Source organism: Calypte anna, chromosome 3, assembly GCF_003957555.1.
Source record: "Calypte anna isolate BGI_N300 chromosome 3, bCalAnn1_v1.p, whole genome shotgun sequence".
In the NCBI taxonomy this organism is placed as follows: Eukaryota; Metazoa; Chordata; class Aves; order Apodiformes; family Trochilidae; genus Calypte; species Calypte anna.
In genome coordinates, this window is record NC_044246.1 from 90,895,711 (window position 1) to 90,919,135 (window position 23,425).

General features: G+C 39.1%; 1 protein-coding gene across 4 annotated transcripts in view; it reads left to right on the plus strand.

Moving 5' to 3' along the window:
- Nucleotides 1-23,425, plus strand: part of DST (dystonin) — a 289,353-nt gene that overhangs the window by 90,000 nt on the left and 175,928 nt on the right. For 2 of the 4 annotated variants that reach the window (XM_030446905.1, XM_030446906.1), the window contains 5 exons: nt 102-163; nt 16,645-16,734; nt 17,269-17,304; nt 19,591-19,668; nt 22,105-22,197. In XM_030446905.1, the coding sequence (XP_030302765.1) occupies nt 102-163; nt 16,645-16,734; nt 17,269-17,304; nt 19,591-19,668; nt 22,105-22,197 (359 nt within the window). The remainder of the gene's footprint in view (nt 1-101; nt 164-16,644; nt 16,735-17,268; nt 17,305-19,590; nt 19,669-22,104; nt 22,198-23,425) is intronic. The other 2 variants (XM_008495643.2, XM_030446907.1) reach the window with 1 other exon arrangement.

Below are 23,425 nucleotides of genomic sequence, written 5' to 3' on the forward strand. Positions count from 1 at the left end.
TATTATTAGTATGCTAACTTTATAAAGATGTCCATAAAAAGACCTTCTGCATAATTTGGGGGGCTGTTAAAAACCATTTTCTTTTTCCTTTTTCCCTCCAGATGAGCGGGACAAAGTACAAAAGAAGACCTTCACAAAATGGATAAATCAGCATCTCATGAAGGTCAGTTTATTTCTGTGTTGTCTGGATGACTGATTACTACAGCAGTGATTGTGTGTTTTACTAAATGTTTGATTTCTGTGTTACATACAATAAGGAAGAACTTGTGAGATTTGTGTATGTAGTTGGTATTTGAGGATTCACAGGAGAGCTGAAATTCTCCTGTCTCATATCCAGTGTTATATATTTGAATACTTGCATTTGAAATTAAAATGAGTCAAAGCTTAAGGGAAGTGATTTCCTTGAAAAAAGCTTGATTATTTTCTGGCATTTCTGACTGTCATGGCTGTAACATCACAGGTAAAGAAAATAATTACTTTTTCATTTTTTAAATACTGGATTGAGTACAGAAAAAGGATACCTCCTTCAGAAGGTTACCTATGGCATCCCATGGCATCAGTATGCTGCTTATGGATTAGAAGCTTTCTAGGGACAAAAGTCACTTTTCAATATCTTTCTTTTGAATAGCAGTGAACCTCGCCCCAGGGACAGAGCACATAATTTTAGCAACATGTTCAGCTTTTAGTCAACAGAGAACTAAAAGCCACAAGTTCACCTTCACTGCATGGCTCTTCAGTTCCAAATTTAATCTGTTGTTTCAGCGCCAGCTGTCTAGCCCAGACATTTCTCTGGAGAAACAGATTGTATAATTACCTAACATAACTTGCTTTGATTTTTTTTTTATTCAGTGTTTGAATTCATGTAGAAGTCACATTAAATAAAAATGTATCTGCAAACTGTCAGAGCTGAGATTTAATAATGAGTTCAGACACAGCCGGAAAGAATTGCCTGTGTTAGTTTTTCTTTAGGAGGTGGCTTACTCTTGTGGCTCTTGGAAATGGCATGACTTGGGGATCTAGCAAGGCCCAGGTGTGAAGCTGGTGTCAGTTTTGTCTTCAGCAAGAGATCTTTCTTCCAGGATGGTTTTTCAATACTTGATTGAACCATCAGGAGCCTTCCTGACATCAGCCCCTGTGCAGCAGCAGCTATGCATGACCTTTCTGTAGGTAGGGTGAGTCTGGAATCACAGAATGGCTCTTAATGCTAACACCAATAGGTTTTCCTTTGTGGATTTGCTAGACCCAAAGGAATCATGCTGTGTTGAAACAGCTGCTCCAAGGACCCCTTCTATACAGCCATCTCCTAATGGTAATCCTGAAAAACCCAGGTGGCCCCATGTCCTTGCAGAACTCTTCTGCTTGCTAATGAGAAAAGAGGCAGCAGACCTGCAGGCCTCCCTTTCTGGATTTTTATCTCATATTTACAATGCAAGAAATGTATCCAGGGTCCAGTATTTCAGGCAAATTAGATTTAAAGAAAATAACATGCAGGAAGATTAGTTCTCTGGAAGCAAAATGCAATCTCCAGATTAGCCATCAGGCATTTCTTCTAATTGAATGTAATTGTTACTATGTTTATAGTATTTCTGTATTAAGGATGCATTTTAAAGATGCAGTTTTAATTTCCTGTGGGAAGCAGAAAAGTCTGTCTGAAGCTTTTGGGAGGTCAGTCCTTTAATAGATGTTTAAAATGGGGCGTATTTTTACAGAACAGCAGTGTACTGAAAATTATACCATTGTTTTACATAATTTTAAAACATGCACAGTCATCGTTGCCATACTGTTGACCTCTAGCTTAAAAAAGATTTAAACTCTAAACCTGTAAGGAAATCGGGGTAAAGAGTTCATGCCAAATCCTTTTGACTTATTTGCCAAGGTCAGTGGCCTTAGCCCATCATCTTCAGTGTGAGTGATTGTAGACACAGATATAGATAGATGTAGATATATACATTCTGTGTGCCTGTGCTCCTGGACTTCTTTTCAGTTGCTCACTTTAAAATTCAAAAAGGATTTTTAATTTACACAGATGTGATTTGATTCTTCCATTAACTTGGAATTTACATAGCAACTCAGCTATATCTTATGAAAATACTCAGTTGGAAAGCAGTTGGTGAATTTCTGTTCTTACAGCATTGTTTTGCAGTCCTTATGAAAGTACTGGACTTTTGTCCCTTTATAGCAGTTCATTCAAAAGAGTTTTCTCTTGGTCAGCAGCACAGTGCTTTTACCAGTTACCATCATTTATTGAGAGATGGCATAGAAGTCTACTGCTGTTCTTCTAATGAAATTCTGTATTTATGGGATTCACTGAATAATCAACAACAAGAAGGCTGAGAAACATTTACCCTTCTGTCTTCCATTGCCCAACTTTACAAATCCTGTAAGCTTGTAATATATAAAATTGAGTGTATAAGATTAGTCCCTAGTCAGTTCAGTTGACTCCTTAAGCATATATTTGTGTAGTTTGTTAAACTGTAAACATAGTCATTGCTGAAATATTTCCTGTAAATGGTCTTGAGATAAGTTTTAGAGACAGGTACATAATGTGTTATTTGCAAAATTGAAGCATGTAAGTTATCACTGAATTCCACAGTCTAAGATCAAGTGGACTGTCACTACATTTTTTAGATGCTGACGTTTGTCTTTCGAATCAACAGCAGATTTTCTGAGGACTGATTAGAGCATTGCACTTTGTAAGGCTGCTGTTTAATGTCTGGGGCTGTGGTTTAAATGTTATCTTTTACTTCTTGTTGATATATGGGCTGGAGAGGTGAGATACTGGACTTAAGGCTAGCCTGCTGCTCTGCTCTGAGCTTCCAGGGAGAAACTCACATGATGGTGCAGCGTTGCAGTGGAGTAGAGATCTCCTCTCAGTTTCTCTAAATCTGCCCCTGCTTCCAGTGAGTGTTTCACTTTGTTGTTGACTAAAAGAATATGTTAAATTCTAGTACTTGTTACAGTAGTAAGTACCTCCTGATGTAACACAAACAGGTACATCTGTGGAAGAAAACACGTTCATTCTGGTGTAGCATACAAATGCTACTAGAGCACTCAAAGAGAAATCCAACTTACACTATAGCCCAGAAATTCTTCCCGACACATGCTTGAATTGCAGACTCCAAACCCTAAGGAAAAAAAATGAGAGAAATGTGATATACAGAGGGAGAATGAAATGAAAGTGAGAAAAAAAAAAGTTGTTGATGAAAAAGGAGTGTAAAAGCAGGCAAATTCTTGTCATTTGTTTCCTTTCTCAAGCCATTTGAAAAATGTTTTTGTGGTGTAAGATCTTTATCTCGAGATAAAGGTTCTTTTGAAGTACTTCAAAGATTTTTATTTTTTTAAAAGCAGAAAATATGATGTACAGAAAATGGGACTAAAGGCAAGATAGCCAGAGACTGGCTAGACCCGATCAGAAAATAGGAGGAACACTCAGATATTTTCCCCCCAAGGGTAATTTTCCTTCTATTTTGTGGAAGAAAAAAATTGGAGAGAATCTTACATGAATCTTAGCAGTGACACTGGTCTCTGGGATGCCTGAGCAGCTTCCTGGAGAAGGGGGGCTATCCAGCCCATGGCATCATCAGGGAGCCCCATCACCTGGTGCCCCCCTCTCCCAGTGCTGCTTGTCTTGGGGCCCTCAGCTGGCTGAACTGAGAGATCTGCTTGTGATGGGAGCACTGGGCAGTATCCCTGCACACTTTATTAGTTGCTCCAAAAGTAATTTTTAAAGGTCTTATGAGCAAAAACATTTTTATTAGTAGTTGGACAAAATGCTTTAAAAACTACTGTTTCAGAGGTCTATGTTTAAAGTCCTTTACTGTGTTGCAGTGGTAGTGCATTAGAGAGAAAGCAGGTTTTTGTTGAGCAACATTTGAATGAATAATTCAGAACAGAGAACTAAAGCTATTGATTCCTGTCTGTCCTTGAGGCAGCACATGGTTTGTAAATGACCACTTAGGTCGATTGCTTTGTGAAATGTTCAGGTATGCTCTTAATAGCAGAGGAACTATTTCTGATATAGTGCAGTTGTTCCCTTGCTGAAAGCTGGCACTTCACTGACACTAATGGCTATCATTTTTAGATAGCATTACTCTGCAGTGTCTCTTTTTCAGACATGCAGTTAATCTGCTGTTTGAAATTCCTCACCTACTCTTCTTTGGGAAGTGGTCACTTTTTAGCTCTACATTTATGTTTCTTTTAAGGGATGAGGCATCTGGTGTTAATCTAACGGTAGAGACTATTTTAAAAAATAAGCCTTGATTTAATGTCATTTATTTTTGAATCATACTTGGAAAAAACATGTCTTGGGTTTCTTTTCCTGTGTTAAGGAAAAGAAGATAAAGATTGCTTGCTGTGCTAGTGCATCTAAATGAGTCTTCCATGTATTCCTCCAGTTAATTCTGACAGCTGTGGAAAGCTGTGCTGGGAGCAAATCCAACCAAATCCTACTTCCAGGACAGCACACAGCTTCCTTCAGGCATTGGGTACAGCTGAATCAATTATCAGTATTTCTTCCTCTTTTGTTTTACAGTTGTTCACCTTGGTACAGAAGACTATTTCAGGCTTTCTCCTAAAATTTTTGCTGTTGTGTGTTTAGGACAATTTTAAAAATCTTGAAGTGTTTCTTCTTTGAGGCATGCTTCTTCTGAAAAATATAGAAAAATAAGTGTTGAAAAAGGTAATTAGTTAATAGTATAAAGAAATAATTGATTTTGGTGTTATCTCTAGAAATATGAACAACTACAGTTTATTAATGCTACATTGTTTACAAATTTCTCAAGAATCTTCCACTTGGAAGTAAACCACACAGCCTCCTTCATCTGCTTCATGTAATCTCTAGCTGCTGTCAATGCAGATCAGCAAGAAAAAGAACTTTTTTGCTGTTTGTTCAAAGTTTAGACATGGGAGAAAAGGTAACCAGGGAGGAAGAGTAGTGAAAGAATTCCAGAGTTAAAGCTGAAAGAGAGGAAGACATTTGTACAAAGTTTGAGAGGTTAATGATAATCTGCATCACAGAAAGCTCTCTGCAAGCAAATAAATAAATAAACAAACCCAAGTCAATAAAAACTGTGCCACAAATTTCAAGTTTATTTGATCCTCTTAATGTATCCAGGCTTCATGACTAATTGGGAGAAGGAAAGAGGATAATTGAATACAGGAAATTATGTATGCATGAAAAAATAGGATAGCTTGAGTGAATCAATATTTTTTCAGCATGCAGCATTATTGAACCAGCTGAGTGTATGTTTTGTGATCCTTCCAATTGTGGTATTTTAAATTTTTAAATAGTTTTATATAAATGCTCATATATGGAAGACTGAGTTTAAGGAGACTTAAGTCTACCATGAGATTACCGTGTGATAAAAAGAGCCACTAGAATCAATATGTTTCCTATGATAGACTAATATATTAATATATTAATTAATTCTCTTTTTGTGGGTTCATTGCTTGCAATTTAAGCATAGATTTATTTACTATTATTTATTCCTTAGAGATCACGAGAGACAAAATTCTACCATCTGCAATTAAGTGTTGGCTTTTTAATTAATTGTTAAATTATGCATGGGGTTATATTTTATCTATATGCTTTTGATGTATCTGCATTTAATAATCACTTCTATACAGTTCAGAAATACTCTGGCCTGATCTTGTTCCTGTGGGGCCAGTGTAACTGTGCCATTGGCTGCAGTGGGGTGTAGTATTTGTCTTGGTATGTGGCCTCCAGACAGTAAGCAATCTCTAGCATTCAGGCATTAACATTACCAGAATATTTAATCCTAAATCTCTAGTTCATATACATTGGAAAGGCATTGCCCTGGAGTAATGTAGATGTGTGACAACATGGGGACTTTAGAAGGTATTGGAATGAACTCGTTTTTCCTGTAAAGAATGTGTTGTCTGCTAAATTTGTTTATGGTGCTTTGAACAAGGGAATTTGAAGATAGTAGAGTAATGTTTAGAATCCTCTGAACTGCAGTGCCTTGGCTTTAATCAGAATAATGTCTGTCAACCTAATATTTACCTGCTTTAGGCAGGTGTAGTGTTTATTGTTTTTTATCTGAGTTAGTGAATCTCTGTGATTTTTAAGCTTTGAAAGCCAGATTTATTGGTTGGGTTTGATGTGATTAGCATTATATTTCCATACCTTAAACAATTAATTCCTGATGAGCTGTGTTTGGTGTCATGGTGTGTAGGGCTGGAAAGAGGGCAAGTTGGAAGCATGAAGGTTAAAGAAAAGCGGTGGTACTGTGTCACTGAAACACTGCAGTGTGACTGACTAAGATAAAGTGGGAAAGAAGCTAAAAGGTGTCAGCTTGAGACACTGAATGAGAAGGAGATTGACAGTGGATTTTTGCTCATTAACTAGCATTGGAAGGACAGGGCTTCATGGCAATGGGGAAAATCATTTGTCCTTGTAACCCACAGGAGGAGCAGAAATGGAGGTCTGCATTTGAACACCTACAAAGGTGCCTTCTGTAGCCTGTGAAAAATGGAGGCATTTCTATGGCACAGCTCAGATTATTCCCAAGCAGGTGTGCAAACCAGATCAGGACACACTTGCTCTTGCTTTTCCTGCCTGCTGCAAGAGTTGGTGTGGCTGCCTCTGCTGTGGGCATACATCTTCTGAAAGAATTGCCATCCAGAGAGAACTCTCAGGTTCAGAAAGTCACTAGCAAAACTGCTTGTTAGTTAGGTCTGGACTGACTGTAAGGGACTGCTTCAAAACTTAAAAAGGGAAGGTAACTTAACACAGCAAGTGATTGCTCAGTGAAGGCTCACCTTTTAGAAAAAAATATAAAAAAAGAAAAGTGAGAGGTAAAAAAGGACAATGACATTCTAAGCGGCAGAACTGAGGAAAGCAATAGGTAGGTCTCCTGGGAAAGTAATCAGAGAGAGAGAGGAATGCAGGAGATCTGGCAGACATTGGAGGCATTTGTGTTGGAGGCACAAAGCAGGCTGCTGCGTGGCAGGACAGATAGGAGGCATCGTATAGAATATATTGCTGCTAGTAAGAGATGTGTGAAATACATAAAAAGCCATTCAAGAGGTGGAAATAAGGGCAGCAGGACTGAAGATTTTTATATTGGAGTTCATACAGCATGATAGGGTACATTCAGAGAAATAAAAGGTCCAAAAGGAGGCATAGTGTGACATAAAAATCCACAGGACAAAGATTCTGTAATTGTGTCAGAACATGAAGAAGAAAGTAGAGAAGTATGGATGTATTGCCAAGGAAGGAAATGAGAAATAGTACTGAATGGTGCAGAAAAAGCTGAATTACTCCAGCCTCTACAGCCTACAAAATACCGACCTGCTGAAACACATTTTAATAAAATGAGGGTAAAATTCAAATAAGAAAGAACAGATGAAAGGATATTCAGATAAGTGATGTGTTTTCTGGTTGCACAGCTTCATTCACCCAATAGTTAATAACTAATTGAAGTGATATATAACATTTTATCATTCTGTTGAAGAATTCAAACAGGACAGGGACTCCTTGGAGTCTGAAGTTACAGTAAGGTGTAATATGTCTCTCCCAATCAGAAGAAAAGAACGGGGAGTTACAGACCTTTCAGAATAGTTTCTCCTCCTGGAAAAAACATGGAACAAATTATTGAACTACCATTTGTCCCACCTTTGTCTGGACAACTGGTCTGTGAAAGAAAGTGGACAAAGGGAAATCAGTGTACATGGTGTATCTTAATTTTTTGACATGCTACCACATGCAGTCTCATTAGCAGATTATTGTCACAAAGTCTGAATGTAAGCATCCCAGATATAATTTGCTTGGATAGTGCTATCAGTAACAGCTGCAGCAGTAGGAAGAGCCAGTGCCATCAGCTGTGGCTGTTACTAAGTGCTGCAGCAGCATCTGGCTCTGAGAGGCCCCAGACATGCACAAGGACTCATCTCCCTCTCACCCAGACATGGCATCTGAGCACTTCCTGCCCTTGCCATGCAGAATCCTCAAGGGATCAAAGCTCTGTCACTTCATTTCTGTACTGATACCCCTGTTTCTCTAATGTTGTGGCTGTGCTCTTCAGTGGCTCAGGCCTTCTGTCATGTTGTCAAGCAAGAAGTGTGACCCTTACTCTCCAACAGTTCTTCCCCTGGTCCATCAGGGGCACTGGGCTGTGTTGGCTTATGCCCAGAGAGCTCCAGGAGCTACAGATGAGCTCTGGCTGTGGGTCATGGTGCTTAGGAGGCAACTTGTAATTCTGACTTTTCATAGGCACATGAATGAGCTTCATGGTTGTGAAAATGCCTGGCTGTGCAACTCCTGATCTTTGTGATGACAACAGATTTGCAGACCTCATTTTTGTGGAAAACCAAGGACAGGTTGTGGTAATTGAGCTTGTTTAGTCTGAAACAGAGAAGACTGAAAGGAGACCTGATAAAGTGTTCTGGGCATTAAAAAAGGTGGTCATGCAGAGGCTGGTGAGTTTTCTGAGACCAGGCTTTTAAAAAGGGAGGCAACAAAAAATTCGGCTTAGTTTACGGAAGATTTAGCTTGAAGGTTATCTAGGAAAAATCCTCCTCCCTGGAAAGCAAGTAAGCATAGTAAACACATAAACATAAAGCATATTTATTACATTGTAGAATTTCATTAATTTGAATTTTCAAGAATAAATTAGGGAAGGATCTCAAATGTATTCTAGCCAAACTCAATCTGTTTCGCTGTTTCACTGTGGTCAGGTGAGGTGATCTGTTCACACCTTCTAAGCCTTACACTTATATTATTCTGTGACAGCCTACTAAGACTCAGCCCTTCTCTTCCAAAACAGTATTCAGCTTTTTTCAATGTCTGACCCCTCCTTCAGGAAAGAATATTTTCCTAATATCCAATCTGAAACTCCTCTGCCACAACACAAGAAGAAAGATGTGAGGACAAAATTTAGCATTGGCCTGATCCAGTTATTTATTTATTTAAAATATTTTTTTAATTGAGTGACAGTATATTTACCTTAAAGCCACGCAAGTGCCTTTTTTAAGATGATCAGAATATATCCAGAGACAATTGAAGGCTGGGGAGCAAAATGCAAAATAGATTATGCAAATGTAGTGGATTAATTGGACGATTGAGGTGTCTGGAAGAGGTTAATGTAAAAAAAAAAAAAAAAAAAAGCCAAAATGAAACAAACAAACAAAAAAATTATGGCTGCTCCAAGCTTAGATACAAAGGCAGAGCTTAAAGGGGTGGAAGTGTATCAAATCATCACAAATTTCTCATGCTTACAGAGTGCAGAGCATTGGCCAGCTGAGAAAATGAAGGATGAATGCAAGAATGCAGTTAGGAAACAGCTATTTTAAGGAGTGATTAGGGGTGTTGGCTCAGTTTGGATGGGAGACTTGTTTAAAGATGGATTAGTAAAAGTATTTGAAATGGAAAAGGGGCTTTATGAAATAGAGTATGATTAACTGTGTCTGCTAGTTGGGAAAATTAACATGCAGGAACAATGCCAAACAATTAGAAAATTACTCCTGAGTCTGAAATAAAGAATGATTTATTTTTCAGTGAGCTGCAAGAAATATGTGAAGCGGATTATCAGGCTGGTGAGCAAAAGAAAAGAATGAAAGGAAGTTTCATGAGTGAGACCACTGGACCTAAACCTGGATTTTCCAGACTTTGCTTGCACATGAATAGGCTCACAGAAGAGACTGGGCACAGGTTTTTTCCCTTTGTGCTGCCTCACCACTGGCCCTGGCTGTGGTTCTGTGCTGTTGGGCAGGGGGGAGCTGGTTGGTGTCCTAGATAGTGGGTGGGTGTCCAACATTGGAGTGTGTCTGTCTGCACCGTGGTGAGGGGGCAGCACCATCTGTAGCTCTGCACCCATCCCTGGGGAAAGCTGTGCCCATGGCTCACTGTCACAGGGTTAACCAGGGATTGAAGTCTGCCAGAACTTGTGTGTTTATATTTGACAGACTGAGTGCACTTTATGATGGGATTCTGCACAAAATAAAGGTTGTGACCATGGTGTGTATTTACACTTCTCCCAGAAGTGAATTTTGGGTTTAAAGTAAGGATATAAAAGACCATAAGAGACTTAGGGGCAGGATGTCAATCTGCATCCAACTGCTTCAGCTCCTTGATCTCTTGGCATGACTTCAGGTTGGCCATGGACCACAGCTCAGAGCCTCTCTGCTCTGAGCAGCCCGTTGGGATGGAAATCAGGAAATATGGCCCTGTAGCATATGGAGCACTCGTGTGCTTTACATGGGGGAATCGAAGATGTTTGTATAGGTAAGTAGGTAGTGGAGATACTTGAAGCAGCAGCCCAGCTTGGCAGATCAGTCATGTGGGGTTATTTTGGCAAATTGATATATTGTCAATCACATGTTGAGTGATTCTTGTTACAACCTGTTCAGAGTGTTTATGTAAGTTATACTGCTTGTGTTGGCATATTAAACCTTTATTTATGCACATAAACCCAACTTTTCATATGAGAGGGTTTTTTATTCTTTACTCATGGCATAGATTTGTTATCATGCAGTTAGACCTGCCCATGTGACTCCTTAATTTTCAATGGTGAAAAGACTAAAGCACATTTTAAAAACTTACTGAAAACTACTTCCTCATGACTAGAACTTTAATACAAATTGTCTTTTAAAACCCACCTTAAATATTTTTATAGGAAGCTGAAACATTATGGAAACTCCTCAGGATATCAGGGCCTCCTGCAGTGACCACAGCAGTTTTTCAGTGGTCTGAATGATGATGACATTTTCTTTGGAACAGTGTAATTAATAGGAGCTCTTAGCCATTTGCATCTATTATCTCAGAGGAAAGCATTTTACTCTTATCTGAAGTGAATGGGAGTCTTAAGGGATCTTTTTTCTAGGGCATTTAATCAGATTCTTTAAGAATAAATTGGAAGTTTATTGTGAAACTCGTGGTGGCCTTGTGCCAGCTGTTGTTTGGACTTATCGGTGACCTCAGTGGTAATTAAAGCCTGACCCTTTCTCCCCCAAAACACACCCTTTACAGTTCTAACTTTTGAGCCTTATCCCATTTTCTTTTGAAAAAGTGGTAATGCTTTATGTCTGGGCCAGGCGTTTAATTAACTTTGCTTTAAGAAGCAGAGAGAGAGGCTTTTGAAAAGACTTTCCCAGGATATGTAGTCTGAAAAAGCCTCTGTTGGATCTGTAGTATTACAGTTCTTGGTAATGCCTGAGGATGATGCTGATTTTCATAGAGGCTTGTCAGCTGAACTTCAGTTTTCCAAACTAAATGTGATTTAGATTTGATTATGCTTTTTGGCTCTTCTGGAAACTGTTAAGAAAAGGTCTGGTTTGGCGTGTTCTCCTAACAATCAGTTCAGCTTAATTGCAATGTAGATAAGGAGAATCCTGATGTTTTAAGATACTGGATTACAATAGTCTGCTTTCTTTATGCTGTTAAAAATGTTTGCAAGTGTCTGAGCACAAAACTCTGCCTTGTTTTCAAGCCATGCAGCCTGCCAGGGCCTCAGCGTTTTCCTCACCTTCCTCAGGGAGTTCCTGTTGGCCTTCAGTGCATGGGAGTTACACCTGGTTATTGCTGCCTGTTTATTGACTCTCTCCTGCCTCTCTCAGCTCTGGATTCAGCAGCACATGAGCGTTTGTTTCCACTCCTTTTCTACACTATCACAGTTGTGAATGTGGTCCCTTGCATTTTAGGTGCTAGTCTGGAATATGTTGTACCATAATGAGTGTGAGGTCTCTCTGCACACATGCTGTGTGTGTATAGGGCCACAGCCCTATTTTCCTGCCAGTTATCCTTCTGACTAAGAAGAAGGGGGTGATTCTTGCATGTTTTCATAGAGGTGTGGCAATGTTAGAGTGACCTTCCTATTGTGCTCCAGCCTGTACATCTTTCTGTCCTTTTCAAAACCAAGATGATTTTGCTTGCAGAAGCAGAAGGAATCCCTTTTACCCATATAAGCATAAGCACCTTTTAGTGGCTTTTTTTTTGTTTGCTTGTTTGATTTTGTTTTGTAAACTATAGGTTTTTTTCTATTACCAATACAACTAAACATATCAAGAAAAATTGTTAAGAAACAGGCTTGATACGGAAATAGGCTTGCTCTTTGCTTTGACTTATGGCAAAAATGGAGACTGCTATGTGCAGATTCAGTTCCCTAAGTGTGAACATCCAGGGCTATTTGATTTGTATTAGGGTATTCAGGATGCATATCTGGGGGCATGGCTGGCAGGACTTAGGCAGCCATCAGTCCTTCTGGAGAAGCATGTGGAAGGGAATTGGCATACTCCTAATTATAAACTCTATAGGTGTGACCCCAGGCAGCTGAATTGATGCTTCGTTTGCTGCTAAGGGAAATAAGAAACAGGCAGACTGAAGTGGAGTAGTGACAGATTTGTTGTGATCTGTACCCACAGAAGAGGAAACTGAGCTGTGTGGACCAGGCTATTTAACTGCAGAAGCAGAATGGGACATGAGGTTGGGACCAATAGAAACTTGATTTTAAGGACAACCAGATGTGTCAGCTGAACAGTATGATAAAGCTATGCAAGTTATGCAGGGTATTAGATTGCTGGCTTTTGGAAGCAGCAGCCAGCTTTGCAGTCTTTATTTGTTGAGTGCCTAACATGCTGTAGTCCAAGGGCAAGACTGCAGATCTGTGAGTGCTGCAGTTTTAAAAGCCTTTTTTTTTTTTTTTTCTCTTTTCTTTTTTTTTCTTTTTTTCTGGTGGTCATGCAGGTCTTCCCTAAGGCACTAGACTGCAAAGTATAAGCTCATTGGGAAAGTATCTTATGAAACTATTTCATGCTTATGTCAAGGGGGGATGAAGCTTTGCTTGCTACAGACATCACAGTATACAAGCCAGAAGATGAAGATCAGAAGATGAATCACCTCTGAGACTGTGCCTTAAACTCTCCCTGTCTCCTTTTGACTGATGATGCCATTTTGCATCTCTTGTTTTGTCAGATGCCCCTCAGCCACTCAGCATCTCCTACGTCTTCCTTAAAGAATCTCTTCTCATGCCCAAATTATCAAATCTCCCACACTGACATGGGTGTATTGCAAAAAGTTGCCCAAGGCAGTATGTAACCTACTTTGCACGTGGACCTTGTAAAATGAAGGGCTGATAATTCCATGATTTCATTGAAATGCCACAAGAGCTATTATGAAATGCCATAAGGCTCAGTAAATCCCACAGGTCCAGCCAGGAACCTCCCTTTGCATTTTAATACTTGTGGTACTATGCATTCTGAAGGAAGCTGAATATGGCAGTGAAACAGCAATGAAATAATAGTATTAATTTATTGTTAATTTAAAAATTTCATTATATTTAAATATATTTAAAGAATTCATTATATATGTTGAGACACAAGACCTACCCAAGTGAGAGTTGAGAGGGATGAGTTTTCAAGCTTTGCCTCAAGTGGTAGTTTAGGATCTCTTGAAAAGCACAAAGTGCTCCTTTAAAAAGAAGTGACCTACTGCTTTGAGTGTGCATGCTTGTTGCACATTAGTTGCCTGAATACATTTTTTTTAGGTGCTCATCTGCTGATCAGGATACTGGAAGAAATTCCTTATCCTCTACAAGCATACCAATGTAGTATGTCCTAAATCATAAATCCTCATGGTAATTGTCAGCCGAGGGCAGAACTAAGACAGCATAGAATCACAGAACAGCTTAGGTTGGAAGGGACCTTAGAGGGCCTCTACTCCAACCTCCCTAATGATAGGCAGGGACACCTCTCATCTAGTCAAGGTTGCTCAAAGCCTCATACCACCTGGCTTTGAACACCACCAGGTAGGGGGCATCTGCAACTTCTCCAGGCAACCTGTTCCAAAGTCTCACCACCTGTGTACTAAAGAACTTGGTAATATCCAGTCTAAACCTATTCTTCTTCAGGTTAAATCAATTTCACCTGGACACTCTATGGAAAGTCTCTCTCCAGCCTTTTTGCAGGCTCCCTTCAGGTACTGGAAGGCAGCTATGAGGTCCTCCTGGAGTCTTTTCTTCTTCAAGCTGAACAATCCCAGCTCCTTCTCCCTCGCCTCATAGCAGAGGTGCTCCAGCCCCTGGATCATCTTTGTGGCCCTCTTCTGGACTCATTCCAACACATCTATGTCCTTATGGTGGGGACACCAGGGCTGGACTCAGTATTTGAGGTGGGATGTGCAGAGTAGAGGGGGACAGTCGCCTCTAAGGCATTCTGCTGGTTTTCATGTTTTGACAGTTCCATGCCACAGTCTTTTTACACAGTATGAATTCATCTCTGAAGCATCTGTGATTTCTAGGAAGATAAGTTAGAGAAGGTGGCTGTTTCTCTAATACCTTGGAAACCTCAGAGTTTAAGAAACAAACTGAAGGTCAACAAATGTGTGTTGTGTGAACCATCATATAATGGAAAATAGAAGTAGACTGATTAGAAAGGGTAGTGTTTTCTCATCCCACAGTTCAGATTCCTGGATGCTGGGCAACTTCCATGAGTTCTACATTGAAAACAATGTAGGCATTGATTTGGTGCTATACAGATAGTTCTTCAGCTATGCTGGTGCAGTGTCTTTTAAACATAAACTGCCTTCCTCTGTCCTTAACCTGACCTCCTCCCATGCCTTTGACCACCAGCCTGCACTGTGGATCTGCTTTGTCTTGGGATCCTGCTCTCCTAAGGGAAGTGGCGAGCGGAACACCCTGGCTGGAGGGGAAGGGAGGAGTGGGGGACCCTCTCACAGGGTTTTATTTTAAATAAAACTTGCCTGGTTTTGTTGGAAAGAGTTTAGCACTCAGTTTGGCCCAGCTCTTTGAGAAGAAAAATAAAAAGTCACAGTTGCTTTGCATTAAAAATTAAATACCCTTGTGCTTTTCATCTTTCAAGCATTTCGCATAATCATATCTCTTATCAGGGATTTTAATGGTATCTATGAAGCTTCCCCTTTCTTTTTTATTGCCATGGATGTAGTATAACATCTATTATTTTTCTTTGTTCATCTTAACAGTACTTAAGTATTGCTAAAAAATATATTATTTTTTAAAAATCAGAACTAAAATTAAGAGTATATTATTTGCATATGCTTCTGAATGTGTAAAGCTTTGTGTATGTATAAGAGTATTCGAATGTAAGTTGTCTGCATGTGCAGTCTGTGCGTAAAGGTTTTAGAAAATATTCTCAGTTGTAATTCCTATGGAACAGTCTTCTAGATGACTTGTTCTGGGTAGCCTTTGACATGAGCATAAATATGCTTTGATGCTATTATCAGGCATTTATTTATTTATTTATTTATTATTCTCTTTGTGAAAACAGATTGCAAGGTATTTCATGTTTAGAAGTCAAAGAAAGATAAGCTGAACTAAAAAGCATGTATGAAGGTAATCACCAGTATGGAGACTGTTAGTTATCCAGCAGGATGATCCTGGACATTCTCCTAGAAGTCAAGTAAGCAGAGGAGCTGCATGAAAGTGGGCAGACCTAGATCTGTTTCTGCTGCCCTCATAATACACACAGAGATGTTGGCAGTGAGGGGAGTATCCCATAGATCTTAAATTGGAAGTACAGTTTGTCTCTAGTAGAGGTGATAACTTTCGAAGGAATTTTTGATATAATATTTTATCCTCTTCAAGCTTAGAAAATTTCTGATCTGGTGCCTCAATGGGAGTATCTGGGAACTATCATTAAATTGGAGCTGGAAAACCTTCACCCTCTGCTCTGGCTGGCAATGTTAAAAATCTCTGCTTTTGAAAAATGAGGTCCTTTATTTCACATCTAAGGAGGAGCTGGTTCAAATAGTAAAGAAATTTCAAATAAAGTTACATTTACACTAATGCTAAGAAAGAGGAGACTGGCCTGTGGACAGGCATCTTTCACCTTTTTGTGCCTCTCAGAAAAGTCAGGGCTTTTAGCTGCCTCTGTCCTCATTCCATCTGCTCTAGATAGCCTGGCAGGGTCTGCTGGTTATCAACCCTTCTCTACCCAATTTAGTTGAATGGGGTAGGCTGGCAAAGGCTGAGCATCTGTGGGAGGCAGCACAGGAGTGGATTGGCTGGGCTGGGGACTGCTGGTGGCAGAGCATTTGCTGAGGTGTAGGGAGCAGTAACCATGAGGTGTAGGGAGCATGGCTGGTGGGAAGGGCTGTGCCTCTTTTTGGCTTTGCAGATCAGCCTAAGGTCATATTTCTTTGGAATGTTGCATAAGGTGGATGTGTGAACCACTGGGAAAACTCCCTGAGAAATCTGAGGTGACAAAATATTGTTAATTGGTGGATTGTGTCCTTTGTGGGTAATACCTATGTTGAGACAGGATTTAGCTCTGTGTATTCTTGTTGAATTCATTGGATCTAGCTGCTGTTGGCTGTTAGTGGTCATTATTTAGGTCAGAATAGGTGAGTATCTGGTATAACTTAAATTGTCAGATCCTGATTTTGCCATTGCAATATGCATTCATTATCCCTAACTATTCAGTTTTTCTTTCCAGTAGAATGATGGTATGTGTGATTTTGCTGTGTGAGTGCAGACAGATGGGATTTTTATCAGTTGCAGTTAATTTGGGTCTGTAAATTTGTCATGGAAATGGACAAATTTGAAAAGCCATGCTGAGGTTTATTTGCATATGAAAATATAGGTGTTAATATGAGTGGGAATTCTCAGTTATAAATGTGGATCTTCTATTTAATTTTGGTGTTTATCTGTGCAGGTTCGAAAGCATGTGAATGACCTATATGAAGACCTTAGAGATGGACATAACTTGATCTCACTTTTAGAAGTCCTTTCTGGAGACACCTTGGTAAGATTTTAGATCAGAATGCAGTGGATCCAGTTTGTTAAATACATGCACTTGCTCTGTTTGTTAATTCTTTGTGTATTGACTGTTGGAGGTTTCTTTGGTATTTTCCAAAATCTGTGACTTGATACCAAAGACACAAGTTGTTTTTCTGTTGGTAGAATATTCCATCGTGAATTCTGTGGGGGAATGCAATTTGTCCTCTTGGTTTCTTGTGATCAGTGAGACTTCCTTTCTTAATAGGGTAATGCGCTATTTTTTCTGTTCTTCCCTTTTCTTTACTATTTTTCTTTTAACAAGTATTGAATGCTTAATATCCCTTCACCTTAAAGGGAGTAACTTACAAATAACAAGGATAAAATGTCCCTGAAATTGTCTAACACACTCCTCAGGTGTCATTTCCTTTCTTTGTGAGCATTACTTCCCTTTGCTTGGTATTTGTTCTTTCGTTATGTTCTTCTTTTCATGCTCTTCTTTTCATTTGTGGTCTGTCTTGTGTTTTTGCTGTCCTTGTCTCCTGTCTGTTATATTCATTAGCCAAGAGAGCGAGATTTTTTGAAGACCTTACGGTTGGTGAGTTCAACAGAAGCATGCGCAAATGAACAGCATGAGGATGTGGAGGATGAGGATAAGGGGGTAGGTGCCGACCCCCATAACTCTACTAATGTAGTGTTTGAAGTGTGGTGTTTGCTCATGTCAATTCTGAGTTTGGTGTGCTGCAGTAGCCTGCTGTAGAGAGGACAAAATACTCATGTTGGTATATGTATTTTTATGGTGGAAGTATGGTAAAGACAAGTTTTTATTCTGCTTTTTTGTGAACAGCTCAGATGCAATTTTTCAAAATTTCTGTTTGCTTTCTTTTGTTCAGCTGTGCAAAACCATGGCACAAGTGTGTGCTGGACATTATCAAGATGTTATAAACCCAACTTTTAAATAAGTAGGGAAGTACCATAATTCCATTAAATCAAGCTGGTTATTTTTAGTTGCAAGCAGTATTGCCAATATTCAGGTAATGTTGAAAAGGTTCAAGGGCTCTCCTTAGTGAGGTCAATGGAGAAAAATTGATTTGTCTTAATTAGAAGCATCAGTTGACTGTGCCTGCGGTATATTTGACATAATACTGGATACTGTTTTGAAGTGAGCAAATTCAGATGTGCAGATATATTTGTTGGAATTTATCTAATGTAATAGTTACTAGTAGACAATTATTAATAGATAATTGTCAAAGTAGAAGTTAAGTGACAGGTCTGTGTAGTGGTTCCTAAATATACAGATGGTTTGCAGGGTTCATCTTTCTTGCAACAAATGCCTGAATTATTATTTCACTGTTTTTTATCATCCAGAAGGGATATATCTTCTTATAAAGTGTAAAATGCTGAGTGCTTGTTAGTTGAAGTAGTTCTATCATGCTGTTGCAGACCTTGCACTATTAGTGTTTGCTACAGCAACTTGTTGCCATAGGGCCTGAGCACTTTCCTGTCTCCTTGTGTGTTGTGCTGCAGTTGTGATTGCAGTGGAATTTGTGTGATTTTGTTTTCCTGAGATATAACATAACTAAACCCACTGCATTTTAGCTGTATCTCAAAATCAACATTGCTCCTCTGAGATTCTATACTTAAGTTTATGATTTGGCATTTATTCTACTCTGTTGTATAAAACAAAGTTTCAGGTCTGCAGTCCTTCATTCCATCCAGGGAAGCTGCTCAGGAGTCAAGGGCTGCAGGGCTTGATCTTGGGCTGTTGGTGTGAAAAACAAGGGGCTAATTTGAAGGTTGTATAATAGAAATCAAAATTCTTTGTGGTTTTAGTTTGTGCTTTTTACTCAACTCCATTTTCCCATGTTTCCTTTTGGCAAGCATCTGGGATTCCCCAGAGGGGAAAGAAGGCAGTTGAGGAAGGCTTGGGCTTGTATCTATGTGTTTCACAGTGACTGTGAGCAAATACTCATGGCTGATCCCTAGCAATTACAGTCTACTTCAGTTTATTGCTGTGAAAGGTTGTGAAAATTCTGAAACCAGGAAGAAGAATAGAAGGATTTGCATATGATGATATAAATTTAACTGCATTCCCATTGCTGATCTGTGACAGCTAAGTAAAGTATGATTTTGCTGTGTGATTCTTTGTGGTGATTTTACACTAACTGCATGCAGTTTTGTCATGTTTCCATTAACATACCACTCACGCTTATTTTACAGTTTCTTCTTGCTAGTTTTAGCTTTGGTTTGAGAAGAGTGACTTGCTACATTTTTTCATGCTTTATATTTACCCAAACCAAGAGTTTACACTTTAATTGGAAGGCTATATATGTTGTAGTATTCTGTTTGGAGGAAAGCATTACATTTATTGAATGCTTTAAGTGTCTATCAATACCATAATGATTATGCAGTCATACCATAAGTAAACAACATTATATCATGAAGTTGCATATGGAGGTAAGCTTTTCCATCACAGAATTTACCAGAGCAGTAAAAAGGTCAATGACATGACTTACTGTTTTGCTTTGCTTAATATACTGTAAATATTTTATAATAACAAATTGCAGCTTACTGTCCGTGGGTAGATTCATATAGGGCCTTTTTTAGCCCTCCTGGTCTTAATAGTGCTTTACAGGGAAACAGCTGTCAGCCTGCATGGATCAAAGTTACAGTTTGGGACCTCTGATCTCCCTTGCCATCTACTCTGCTAAAAAATTTTCAATTACAGTTTAAAAAAAATTGGTTAAAGCACGCTTTTCCACCAAAGGTATTGGCTTCATTAAAATGGTAGTGCTTCAAATGTTTTTTGTGGTGTCTCCTAAATCAGACTCTTTGTTCTTTTGTCTGAAATGAAAGTCTCACAACTATTATTTTCTACTTTTAGCCCCGAGAAAAAGGTCGGATGCGGTTTCACAGACTCCAGAACGTCCAAATTGCACTTGAATATTTGAAAAAACGGCAGGTACAGTCAGCATTTTAATAAAAAACACTAATGAAAGTTTTGTCACCTCTAGCTAATAAAAAAAATAATGCTTCTGGCTCCCATCTTTTATGCATGCTGTGTCACAGCTGCTGGTGTAGGCTTGGCTTGATCAAGAGAGATGTGGCAAAGGTAATTTCACACTACCCCTCTCAGAGCAATAATATCAACACACTGCATGTGGAATATGATGTTAAAAAGGAGAAAAATGAGTAGGATCTTCAGGAGTTGCTTATAGTAAATGTAACTATTTTTCCTGCTGTGCAGACACTAGCTGGTGTGCAGTTTTGTTCACAATCTAATTTTCAGGGCAAAACACAGAAACGACGTTTTATGAGAGTTCATTGTTTTGATTTAATTTGTTTTCTGATTTTAAATTTATTTTAATGTTTTGATTTTATTTGTTTTCCACTTCTAAATTTATTCTAAACACCTACAAGATTCTTACTTTCTCTCATTGCAAATTGATGATGTTAAAAAATGTCATAATGTGGAAGGAAAAACTGTATGTCCCTATTCGTCCCATCCAAATGAACTGACACTGGAAATCTGCTTTCTGATTGGTAGACTTTTTAATTTTTAATTTTTATTTGCTACATAAAAGGCTTGAAATAGTATGAGGTAGCAAACCACAGGAAAATACTTAATTTGGTTATAGTCTCGCTGAGTGATGTGTGTTTACTGAGAGCTTAATCCTGCTGTGCTGAGTTCAAAGCAAACTTTTCCTGTTAACTTAAATGAGCCATTGAACAAATGCACTATGAAATAAATGAATGGCTGGCTACTTAAAATGGTGGCCACAATGGCATTTCTGTCCAGGGAGACCTCTGGACTCATACCTTATCTCTGTAAGACAGACTGTGGGTATTAAAGCACAGGAGATGTAGGATCAGCTCATCCTTATGTTTATGGATGTGCAGGTGATACTGGGAGCTGCAGGTATCCATCATGCTGCTGTTAATTGTGATCTGAGGAGTTTTGTGTTGTCTTTATCCTCTCAGTTCTGTGAAGGTGGCTGTCACCTACTGTACAAGTGGTTCTAGGGCATTTGTCTTCTTGGCCAGTTGCCAGCAGGACTTGTATTTCTTTTAAGTTTCAGCCCCCTGTTAGGTTTTTCTAAATTTTATTTAGGAGGTGATTTGGCTTGGGTTGGCTGTGTAACCTTCAAATACAATGCTTTGTTGTTGTTGTAGGGCAGAGAGATCCTGTATATTGGTAATATGGAAGCCTGAATTGGGAAAAAAACCCAAAACAAACAAAGGAAAAACCAAAACCAAGGCATATGTAACAGTTTTTATAATATAGTGGGAGGAAGACATTTGGATTTGTTTATAATTTCTTTTTTGAACTGTGGAATATACTCCCTTTCTCCAAGAGAGTGTTTTTGTGGGTTTTTTGTTTGTTTATTTTTATTTTTGTTTTCTTTTCTAATAGTTCACATTATATCTGCAGTTCAAGAGAAGGACCTGCCTTTGCTTGTTTGGTGTTGATAACAGCGTATATGTTAAAAAGCACATGCCTTTTAGCTGAGTCATCTTTATTGCCAGGCTATATGGGTACACAATACACTTAAAGAAATTAAGTGCAGTAATAAAATATGACAAAGAAAATGGAATTATTGATCTCATTCTGGAGTGAGTTTATTGGGGTGGCAAGAATCTCCACCTTTGTTTTAATCCTGTTAACCATTTCATGTTCATAGCACTGTGATGAGAACAGCCACAGAAGTGATGATAATTTAGTCATTATTGAGCCATTGGCTATTTAAATGTGAAAGTAGATTCCTGATTTTATTAAGCCTGACTGCTATGTTTTAGTGCCTCTGCTGCTGCATTCTTGCTTTGGTGCAGGAGAGTGTGGGGAGGAAGAAAGGCAGTGATAGTTTCTTGGGTCACATCACTGCCTCGAGACTATTCCACCACAGTTACAGATCTTCATATTCTTGTTATCCTTTCCCCCTGTATCATACCATTCCCTTCTGACACGGACCAGGGTGAAAAGTATTTGGCATGGGGACCAGATCTGACTTAGTGACAGCTGAGGCATCTTCTCAATCTGAGCAGATTCTCCATCCCTGGAGATATTTAAAAAGAGACTGGATGTAGCACTCAGTGCCATGGTGTGGTAACTGCAGCAGTAGTGGATCTAGGGTTGGACTCGATGATCTCTGAGGTCCCTTCCAACCTGCCAATTCTATGATTCTATGATTCAGCTTGGTGTGGGTGGGAGAGGGTGATTCCTAGTGGGCTGCTTACACCCAGAATGCAATTCCATCCAGCTTTTGAGAATTAAAAAACCCCACAACATTAGGCTCAGGAAGGGTGTAGTGCATCCTTTATATTCATGTCTGTGTAGTGCAGTGTGTATTCGTGGCGTATTTATTTCAATGTTGTCTTTATTTTCTTTCTATTATGGCAGGTGAAACTGGTCAACATTAGAAATGATGACATAACAGATGGGAATCCCAAATTGACATTGGGGTTGATATGGACCATAATTTTGCACTTTCAGGTAATTACTGTTTTGCTTGACAGTATGTGTTTGGTCAGATTCTTACATACAATTAAGATCAATGTATAGGCTTAGCCAAGATTTCATATAGGCTGTCCAAAAATATGGATTGTGTCTTTTATGTGTATTTGAAGGTTTTTAGATATAAACTGAATTTGAATGTGTGGTTTTCTAATTTCCTGTCTGTGAGAAAAAAAAAGAGCTTAGGTTTTGAACACCACTAAGAATGATAGTTAATGTAATTCCTTCCAGCAGTTCATAGAACCATAGACTCATTAAGGTTGGAAAAGACCTTCCAGATCATCAGATCTTGTTTTATTCCACAAACTTCTTTTGATGAGTATTCAAACATATTAAAACCATCTTTTCTCATTCAGGATCTGCATTTCTTTGCTGGTAGGAGTATGGTAGCAAGCACTGCTCTCAGCCTTTTCCAGCAGTCCCTAACACTTCAGTGTTTTTCAGCCTTGGGATGGTAATGTGGGTCACACTAGGTGGCACTCTGGTTGTTGTATGCTGATGGGATTGTGCACACTATAATGCAGCTCTTACAGTGTGTGGTGTTAAATTGCTCCTCAAAATGAGGCTTTCACAATGGCCATGGCTGTAGATGATGTAATTCAGACGACAGATAATTCTCATTTAGTGACTGCAGCATTGTTAGTGATAAACTCTCTACTGTGCAGGCATTTCAATAGTCCAAAAAGTTCATTATCATACAGAAAAAGTATGGCTCACTTAGGAATATCCTGGACTGGGATTATGACAGGAAAAAATTCTTCAGAAAACCCAAAAAGGCTGCTAGGATCTTGATTTGCTTTTCTGCTAAACCTAACAAAGAACTGAGGACATGAAGAGTGCCAGTGTATCCCTGGTCTAAACTAGCTGAATGGTTTAGCCCAGGCCAGTGCACAAGGTAAAGGAAAAACCACTCACTGCTGGTGAGGACCTGAGGTTCCCTCACCTCCCCTCTGTCCTGTCAGTCTTTCCTCCCACATGGCTGCACAGAGAGAGGAAGCTGGGCTTAAATTATCTCAGCATGACCCACAATGTAGGAAGTGATTGAATGTTGCTGTGCTTTAAGAAATGCATATTATTAAAAATTTACTAACAATTAGCCCTTCCTTGGTGTAAATTTTATCTTTCTGAACCTGACAAACAGGTTTTTGCAGGATGAAATTGTTGTTTTTTCTCACTAGGTGAAGCATAGCACTTCTGATTCAGTTTT